Below are 9,584 nucleotides of genomic sequence, written 5' to 3' on the forward strand. Positions count from 1 at the left end.
AAGAAAACAAAACCCAGAGATGCAGCTACATAACGTCCACAATGGCAGGCATCCAATAAAAAATTACCAGCTATGGGGCACCTGGGTCGCTCAGCGGGGTTAAGTGTCTGACTCTTGATTTCGGTTCAGGTTGTGATCTTGGGGTCCTGAGATCGGGCCCGGAGTCAGGCTCCTCGCTCAACACAGAGTCTGCTTGAGATTCTCTCTCTCCCTCTCCCCCTACTTGCACACGCACGCACTGGCTCGCTCTCAGTTAAATAAAATCTTTAAAAAAAAAAAAATTACCAGATATGTAAAGAAGGAAAATGTGACCCAAAATCAGGAGAAAGCAGCCAACAAAACAAAACATTACAGAAATGATGGAATGAGCAGATCAAGACTTTAAACAGCTATTACAAACATATTAAACAACTTCAAGAGAAACGACGAAGGTAGAGATCAAAGCCATAGAAGAGAATCAACAGGAAATGCAGAGCCGAAAAATCCATTATATGAAATAAAATCATACTGAGTTTAACTGAGGATTAGACACTAAAGGAGAAAAGACAATAAAGGCGACGACAGGGCAACAGAAACTGCTCCAAAGGAGGAAGAGAGTCTCAAAAAGGGGTACACGCAACAGGGCAGAACAAAGCCCAGAAACCCCAGCGGTGCAAACTCGGAGAACACCACCCCAAAGCAGGTGGTAACCAGATCGCTGAGACTAATCATAAGTATCTTACAAGCACCCAGGGGACCCATAAAGGGGAACAAAGAACACTCACTTCTTATCAGAAGACAACAGAATTCTTTAAAGTGGTGAAAAAGAAGTGTCAGCCGGGAATTCTACAGACAGCAAACACATTCTCAGAAATGAGGATCAAATAAAGACTTTCAGACAACTGAAAGCTGAAAGGATGCCTCAGCAGCAGACCTGCACTACACTACGGGAAATGTTGGAAAAAGTTCTTTGGGCTGAAAGAAACTATCGGATCTCTGCCCTCTGCCCAAGAACCCGTCCACATCCAGGTCCCGGACCCCACTTTGCCCCTTTTTGACCCGAGTTCCATATCCACGTCCTGCTCTTCTGCACCAGCCCATTCGTGCACCCGACACTGCGGTCTCTGAACCCCACGGTTCAGCCTGGCCTTTCGCCTCTGCACCTTCGCCCACCATCAGCTTCACAAAATGTATCCCCCCCCCCAACTCTGCGTTTTACATCGCTGCAGACTGTTGGCTTTCCTTCGCTATCCAGGAACCACAGAGACACAGGAACAGGTCAGAGAGATGCACGGAGAAGGGAGAACCGCAGGGAAGTTAGGACAGAGGAGGGACGACGGCGGGAGCAGCCCTATCCAAGAGGGAAGACGGCGGACTGTGCTAGAACGGAGCAGGCCGGGAGCATCAGGCTGCCTTTCAGAGCCCGCCACGGCTCCCACACAGGGAGCGAGCAGCCTGTGCACCCACGTGGAGCACTGAAGGACCGGCAACCAGGGTGTCACGCCAGCCACGCGGCCTCGGCCCCGGTGACGGCGGCAGCAGCCTGAGGCAGGGCCGGCACTCTCACCTCCACTTTACAAAGGAGAACACCGAGCCACAGGTAACACTGCGTGCCAGGTAATCCACTCACTAAGTGGCAGTCTCCAAGGGGACTCTGGGCCCACGGTCACCCATGCCACCGACAGGACCAGGGGCCCGCACCCCAGCAGTGCCCCGAAGAGAAAGGACAGAGCCGAGACCCCGAGCCGCTGCTGCCCCCCGGGCGGGCAGGTCTCAGGGAAGGCCCCGGGCGCCCGGTGCTCTAACCGCGGCTCTGAGCTGGCCGTACGACAGGCAGCTTACTACCTCGCCTTCGAGGGAGGAAAAGACAGCAGCCAACTGACCTCCCGTCCCGCGTGACCAAAGCCCCGTAACGCAGTTTACAAACATAAATGCGGACACAGTCGGCCTGGTACCACGGGAGAACCACACTGGACCAAACCAACCACCCGCTGCCAAGCAAGAAAGGAACTGCAAAGTAGAAATTCTTACTTGGGAAGAGCTGGGGGTTCCTTCGGAAGTTCGGCGGCACCCGCCTGAGCCCCCAGAGGCTCTGCCTCGCCCGAGCTGGGGGCCGCCTCCGGCCCGGCACCCCGTGGGCCCGGTGGTCCCTGAGGCCCGCCCGAGTCTGCGCCGGGGCCGACCTCCACCTCCTGTCCCGGGGCTGGGACTGGCTCTTGCTCAACGGCGGCCGCCACGGCCTCCTCTGCCTCCTTCCTCCTGGCCTTCTCCTCCAGCTCCTTCCTCCTCTTCTCGTCGTCCTGACGGGCCATGTGGTCGAAGGCCGTGAATACCTAAAATCAAAGAGCAATCCAACAGTGAGTTCGCCTGCCCAGTACCAGACCACACGTGCCGTAGGAAGGTAGTAAACTCTGGTTCAGAAGAGGATGACAGAGCAGGAGACCACAACACGTTCGCACAACGCAAACACACTTCAACTTCACCCGAAGCTGCTCCGAGGCGATCTTTAACAGCCGTGCCAGCACCAGCAGAAGTGAAACCCTGTACGCCACGACACCTACACGCCCACGAGCCCAACTCCGGGGACCCAAGGACGCGTCACTACGTGGTCTGTCGTCCTTTCATTCACAGCGCCCAGTAAGACTCGTTTGCCACGGAAAGAACACACCATCCTGGTACCAAGAGCTGTAAAGGTGCCAACAATTCAGGCTCAAGAAGAGAAGATGAGAATCGAGCTGAAACCACAAAGCATAAGCCGGAGAACCAGGCTGCTGCTGTCTCCCCACACTGCACAGGTGCAGGGGACGTGTGGCTCTCAGAAACCTGGCAATGGGGGCGCCTGGGGGGCTCCGTCAGTTAACCGTCTGCCTTCGGCTCAGGTCATGATCCTGGGGTCCTGGGATCGAGTCCCGCATCGGGCTCCCTGCTCAGCGGGGAGTCTGCTTCTGCCTCTGCCCCTGCTAATGCGCTCTCTCTCTCTGACAAATAAATAAATATGTCATCTTTAAAAAAAGAAAGAGAACATGGCAATCAATTCCACAAACAACCAAGTGCCTACAACGGGCAAGGAACACAAAAAATCCAAACGACAGCTCCCACCCTCTAAGAACTCGATTGTGGTGCGAGGACCAGCCCTTACCCTTTCCTGGGACACAGTGACATCCATACAAGCGCTGGGACTCTCCACTCACAAAGGACACCGGAAACACGGCGTTTTGCGTGCACCTTTCACGGGCACAGACCCACTCGCGGCAGTGCCAACAGGAGGGGCGTGAGGAGCAGCTGTGGTCCCTCCCGATAAGCATACAGATGCACACTCCGTCCCGGAAATCTACGGAAGCTCCTTGGGAGGCACGGGCTGTGCAGCAGACCCCGAAGACAGGCGCACGTTCCCCAGGAGACTACGGGGGGGAATGCCACAGCTCTGAGACGTGGGGCCGTCCACGGAGCCGGAGGCAGGACGGCTGCGAGAGTCTCCTCGGGGGGCTGGGGGGACAACCCTGCTCCCTGCTATGTCCCCAGAGGAGCTGAAAACACACCCACACAGAGACCTGCCCGCGGGTGTCACAGCAGCGTCATCCATAAACGCCACAACTCGGTAGCAACCAAGGTGCCTGTCAGGGGGTGAACGGTCCATCCAGACGAGGGAGTATTTATCACTCTGGGCTAAAATGAAATGAGCTATCACGCCGTGAAAAGACCTGGAGGAAACTGAAATCACATTACTAAGTCAAAGAGGCCAATCAAAAAAGTCTATACGTATTCTGCATGATTCCAATTCTAGGACATTCTGGAAAAGGTAAAACAACGGAGACGGTAAAGATCCGTGGTGGCCAGGATGGGGTGGGAGGAAGGAACGAGTAAGTGGAGCACAGGAGATTTTTCCAGCAGTGGAACATACTCTGTGCGGTGGATACCTGTCGTTATAGGTCTGTCCAAACCGCAGAAAATGCGCATCACTGAGAGAGAACACTAAAGCCAACCAGGGCTTGGGTGCTCCGGGGTGGAAGGCGCACGGGTTCACGGACCGCAGCAGAGGCCCCCCCGGTGGAGACAGAAGGTGCTCGGGAACTCTGTACCGGCCCCTCCGCTGTGCCCTGAACCTAAAACTGCTCTAAAAAGTGGTGACAGGTGGGCAGGAGCCCTGTTCCAAGAGGCTAGAGTGCACACGTCTATCCAATGGTCCCGTTCCCCGCACAGAGCAGGAAGACAAAACAGAAAGTCACTAACTACTGAACTCCGCCAAATGCTTTTACGTTCTCTCAAAACCTTCAGGAAGATGCTGTGAGCAAGGCGGCACCGACGTTTCAAAGATGAGGAAAAACTAAGCTCATCCAAGTGGCACTCCACAGAAAGGCCACACACGCAGGGGAAGACCCATGTGACGCTAAGGCGGAAACCAGGCATCGATCCCAGACCCATGTCTACTCCCTCCGGGAACCTGAGCCCCGGCCCGACACCTCCCAGCCCCGTGTTTCTAGCACTGGACTTCACCCTCAGAGCCGCTCATCCTGACGGCCCAGCCCTCATCCTAACCCTGTCCCCTCGGCCCTGGGACCTCCCTGGACGCAGGGCCCGATGCTCCACGGCATGTGCCGACTCTGCCCCCCCGCCCTCCTCTAACCTGTCGCCTGCTTCGCCGCCCCCGTGGCTCCCCGCTCTGCAAGCACAGCTCTGTGGGGCTGGCAGGAGGCCTGTGCCCTCCCGTCGACCGTGTCTGCTGACACAGAGGACTCTCCCAGCAGGTTCGGTGAGGCCCACATGAGCCGTCCTTCCCGATGCTTGGGCAACAGGCCTCAGCAAGCAGGCTTCTCACACTGGACCCAGGACGAGCACAGGGGATCAAGCAGAGAACAGCTCCCCGGGACTCGCCCTCAGCGGCCCAACAAACACCCGGGGCACGTCTGCTCTTAAAGGTCCTCAGGCACCGCAGACTGTTAGAACCAACTCCGGGAAACGCTGGAGAGCGGCCCCTGGGTTTCTGTGGACCCTTCTGCGCTGCCCACTGCCTTCATGCCCCACCGCGCACGCAGCCCCCCGCTTCTCCCGTCCCTCCACCGAGATCATCCCCCTGGTGCTGCCCTCCACGGTCAGCTCTTCTTTCCCTCAAACCACTCGGGTTCCTCATCTCCCGCAACACCCTGTCCCATGGTTCCAAAAGCCCGCGAGCAGGGACTTCCGTCTGCTTTTCTAACTTGTCTAAAACTGAGCTTCCCCCCTCAACTCGGGGCACCGTTCAGTGACCACATTATCATCATCCCAGTCACCCAGGTTTGAAACCACAGATCATCTCCGACTCATCCCTCCATTAAACTGGTCCCCAAGTCTGAGACATAACAGCCATTTCATACACTGTGACCAGATCATGTCAAACAAGGGCAAAGGCCAACCTTTCAGGTCCGTGGGATTAAATAAAGTAACACCTGAGGTGGAAACCAGTACATCCTAGGTGCTCAGTACACCTTCTTTCTGCTGCTCCGCGTCTTTCCTGCAAGCTACTGATGTCCTCCCACCCTGCTGTGGACCAAATAACGGAGCGGAAAGATCTGGAACCCCGAAGATGAGGTTCTGCGTTCCAGCCCCACGAGGAGTTTGGAGAAACCACCTAACCCTGCTGAAAAGGCACCTCATCGGCCACATAAGGCCGGACCGGATCGATGTCAGGGGCACTGACTTCCCTAAGGGCCTCTGAGAGGCCGTCCGACGGCCTTCCGACCCCTGAAGCCCCGGGCCGGAGCCTATCTCCGCCGGTGGTCCCTCCGACACCGAGCTTCTGCGTCTCCACCCGAGCAGAGGAACATGACACCCGCGCAACCCGCCGCTTGCAGCAACACTGCAGGAGACGCCATCGGCCGGCGCCCAGCGAACTATATATAAAGTCCTGCGGGGCCACGGGGGGGGGCGCCAGCAGTTCCACCTTCTCGGGTTCCCACCAGCAGGCGCAACCCCACCTGCCCTGCAAGACGTTCCTCCGACTTCCAGACACCGCCTCTACCCCGTTCCCCGGTCGGCCCTGCACGGTTCCGTCGCCGCGGCGGGACCACGCGCGGCCAGCACGTCCCAAGAAGAGGCCCGTCCCGGGCCAGGCTCATCGGCGGCGCTCGGCCGACGCACGCACCGTCGGCGAACACCTGCTCGCCGCATCAGGCCCGCGCCCGCGGGGACGGCTGTGACCCGGACTCGCCCCCACGGCCGGACCCCCGCCCTCCCCGCCCCCGCGGGCCAGGAACTCCAGCGGCGGCCCCGCGAGCTCGCGGGCGCGGCCGCGGGAGGCGGGGCCGGGGGAGCGTCGGAGGGGGAAACCGAGGCCGGGAGCGGAGGGCCCCCCGCCCTGCACCCCGAGCCCGCGGCCGCCCGCCCGCCGCGCGCTACCTGCAGCACCAGGGCCTGCGCCGCCCCGGGCGGGAAGCCCATGCGGTCGGACGGGTGGCGCAGCAGGCGGTAGAAGTCGGTCTTGCGGTAGAGGAAGCCGAAGAGCACGCGCAGGAAGTCCTGGACGTTGCCCACGTGCTGCAGGATGCCCAGCAGGGCCTGGTCGTACAGCTCGGCCGCCCCGGGCTCCATGGCGTCGCCGGCCGCAGAGACGCTGCTCACTGCGGGCGCTGCCCGGACGCCGGCCCACGGCCACTTCCGGCTCGCTGCGGTAACGGCTCCGCCGCCAGCGCAACTTCCGGCCCGCGCCCGCCCGGCCGCCGCTCGTCGGGCCCGGCCGGGTGGCGCCGGGGCGCCCGTACCGCGAGCCCCGCCCCCGCCGCCCGGCCGGCTTTCCCGGGCAACCTCGCGGGGAAGCACACGCGAGCCCCTAAGTGGCTCCTAGGCGCGAGAAGGCCCGGGACGGCGGGACCGAGAGCGCCCAGCGGCCATGTTGCAAACGGGCGGAAGGGGTGTGGCTTGGGCCGCGTCACGTGAGCCCGGTGTTGTCACGTGGTGGGCGGGGCGCCGCCCCTTTCTGGGTAGGGAGCGGGTCTGGGGGGCCGGGGTCCCCGCAGCGGGCGGGTCGGGCGGGGAGGGTGCGGGCGCTGTGTGTCCGGTTAACGGCGCCGGGAGTGAATGCACGGTGACGAGCGGGCACGAATACTCAGTGGAAAGAGCTCGTTGCGGAGTGGAGACTCTGCCGTGCCATCGTCGTGAGATACACATACGTACGCGTGGGTAGCGTGCTCTCGCGTGTGCATCGTCTGCGTGCATAACGCTCGGCACACGTAAGGTCCTCGGTGTCCGCCCTGGCACGATCCCTAGCAAGCCCCAACATAACGCCCATTCAGACACGGAGTGAACACATGCCAAAGATGCCGTTCGACGAGACTGAATTAATGAAGGAAGCAGTGATATGGTAGGACTGGTTCCAAGAGCATTTGGAGGAACTGGGTATTTATAAACACTTGGAGAAACAGTAAGATTGTTAGGTTGGGTCCAAAGCTGGCTGGTGTCCTACAAAGTGATAAAACCGTAGGTTAACTTCTCTAGTGGATAGAAATCTCGACTGGACTAGTATCTACCAATGAACATGTATCTTCACAGTCTAGGGGCTCTAATTAATTGTAAATAAAGTCAGAACCAGATGAATTGCCCTAGGGCAGTGGTTCTGAAACTGCTTGGAGTCATTTTCACTTTAACATTTATTGAAGACTCCAAAGACCTTTTATGTGGGTCGTTCTTAATAGTTACCATATCAGATATTAAAACTGACAAAATGTTTAAATACATATTCATTTTTAAATAACCATGAAAAGCACATTACATGTTAACATTTTTATGAAGGAATAATGTTCTTCAAAGCAATTAAGATTACTGAGAAGAGTAGCATAGTTTTAAATTTTTGCAAATCCCTTTACTGTTGGGCTTCATGGAAGATAGCAAGATTCTCACATCTTTTGCGTTCACTGCATTGCAATATGTTGTTTTGATGGAAATACATGAAGAAACCCTGTCTTACACAGATTGTAGTTGGAAATGAGAGGAGTATTTTCATTGTCTTTTCAAATAAGAGCATTATTTTTTGAAACCAAAGTTGAACAGGTGGTAGTTTCTTAACAGCTGTAATATGGAACCTGAAACATCAATCAGTGTTTCCTAATTGTCACATTAATACCCATTGGTCTGTCCTGAACTTTGAATGGATCTTTCACAGGCATGATTTCCTAACACCAGACTGGAATGCAGAATGTAGCAAAACAAACCGCATCACAAATGTGTGAAGCAGCCTCACTGAATGGGCTGACCTAAGTACGTCTGGAAATGAACGGAGTCTAAGACTAAAGGCAAAGGGAGCTAAAAATAGACGCTTCATCCTAAAGTTGTTTCCCGTGGGGGTGTGGGCTATCATCTGAAGATACTACCCACATATAAGGGAGGTGAGCGATCAGGCAAGTTGTGCGGGTGGTGGAATGAGGCTTCTCACTACTGGCATGGGAGCTTACTTACAGAGAAGCCGGGGAGGAGTCCAGAATGATTCGTGTGGCGATGAATCAGAGCTGGAAGCATCAGCATGAACCTAAGTTAAGCCTCCTCTGGCTACAGATGGCTACACGTAGAGAGATTTATAAAAATGGGCACATACGTGTGTCAGTTTACACACGTATACTTGGTTGCTCTCCCGGCTGAGAGAGCCCAAGAGCAGCAATGCCCCAGCAGCAAAGTGCACACGGAGTGCCAGATCCTGGGTTCGAATCCCATCTCCAACTGAAGGGCCAGGACTTCTTGGAGAAATGGCTGATTCTCGGACTTGGGCAGAAAATACACAAGCTGAACCTGCACCAACTTGCTAGTAGCGCCGAGAGCAAGGAAAAAAGGAAGAACCTTCCATGATGGGCGTATGACAAAGGGACATAGGAGCCTACAGAGAGAGCTCCCGATGGCCCAAGCTGGAACGATCTGAGCAACACAGTGAAGTAGTATCATATGAGAGCCCAGACTACAAAAGGAATGTCCGTGGGTCCATACAGTATATATCACACTGAATGAATGAACGTACGGAGGGAAATAGACTATTTTCCTGTGGAGAAGAATTCCAAGTAATTTATGTAAGTACTCTGCCCTCCAGGACGTGGAGCACAACTCCCCACTCCCTACGTGTAGGCCACACATGGTGACTTCCCTCCAAATAGCACCACGTGAACAGCACGGAAGGCGGGAGCGTAACTACCGAGGAGACACCTGACAGACATGACCTCGGCCAGGCGACAGGAGTCCATGCCGGCAGTGGGAAATCGGGGATAGCCTGCACCCTTTACATCATTTGCTGAGAAGGACGCTCCACCTCGTGGTGTCTCGGCCAAAACCCCATAATTCCAGTCTAGTTAGGAGAAACACACCAGACAAACCTCATTTGAGGGACATTCTACCAAATGCCTGACCAGTCCTCCTGGAAACTGTCAAGGTCATCGCAAACAAGGAAAGTCTGACAAACTGCCACAGCTAAGAGCCTAAGTAGACATAACAACTAAATGTCACGTGCTGTCCTGCATGCGATCCTGGGACAGAAACAGGGATGCCAGGTAGACTCTAAGGAAATCTAAATAAAGCATGGACTTGAGTAGTCGTTATCAATACTGGTGTATGAACAGTGCATTGATGAATGTACTAGGCTAATATAATATGTTAAT

At 56.1% G+C, this 9,584-nt stretch overlaps 1 protein-coding gene and 1 long non-coding RNA gene across 3 annotated transcripts in view; one reads left to right on the top strand and one right to left on the bottom strand.

The window, feature by feature from the left end:
* NUDCD3 (NudC domain containing 3) overlaps window positions 1–6,840 on the bottom strand; it is a 58,366-nt gene extending 51,526 nt beyond the window's left edge. The window contains exons 1-2 of one of the 2 annotated variants that reach the window (XM_036085264.2): window positions 6,352–6,840; window positions 2,011–2,312 (exon numbers count right to left, since the gene is read on the bottom strand). In XM_036085264.2, the coding sequence (XP_035941157.2) occupies window positions 2,011–2,312; window positions 6,352–6,543 (494 nt within the window). In that variant the 5' untranslated portion in view covers window positions 6,544–6,840. The remainder of the gene's footprint in view (window positions 1–2,010; window positions 2,313–6,351) is intronic. The other variant, XM_036085263.2, reaches the window with a different exon arrangement.
* A 146-nt stretch (window positions 6,841–6,986) lies between these two features.
* On the top strand, window positions 6,987–9,514 carry LOC118531309 (uncharacterized). The gene is made up of 2 exons (XR_004915114.2): window positions 6,987–7,372; window positions 8,111–9,514. It is a non-coding gene; the product is annotated as an uncharacterized LOC118531309 (long non-coding RNA).
* The last annotated feature ends 70 nt before the right edge of the window (window positions 9,515–9,584 follow it).

The sequence above is a fragment of the Halichoerus grypus genome, chromosome 12 (genome assembly GCF_964656455.1).
Source record: "Halichoerus grypus chromosome 12, mHalGry1.hap1.1, whole genome shotgun sequence".
NCBI lineage: Eukaryota > Metazoa > Chordata > Mammalia > Carnivora > Phocidae > Halichoerus > Halichoerus grypus.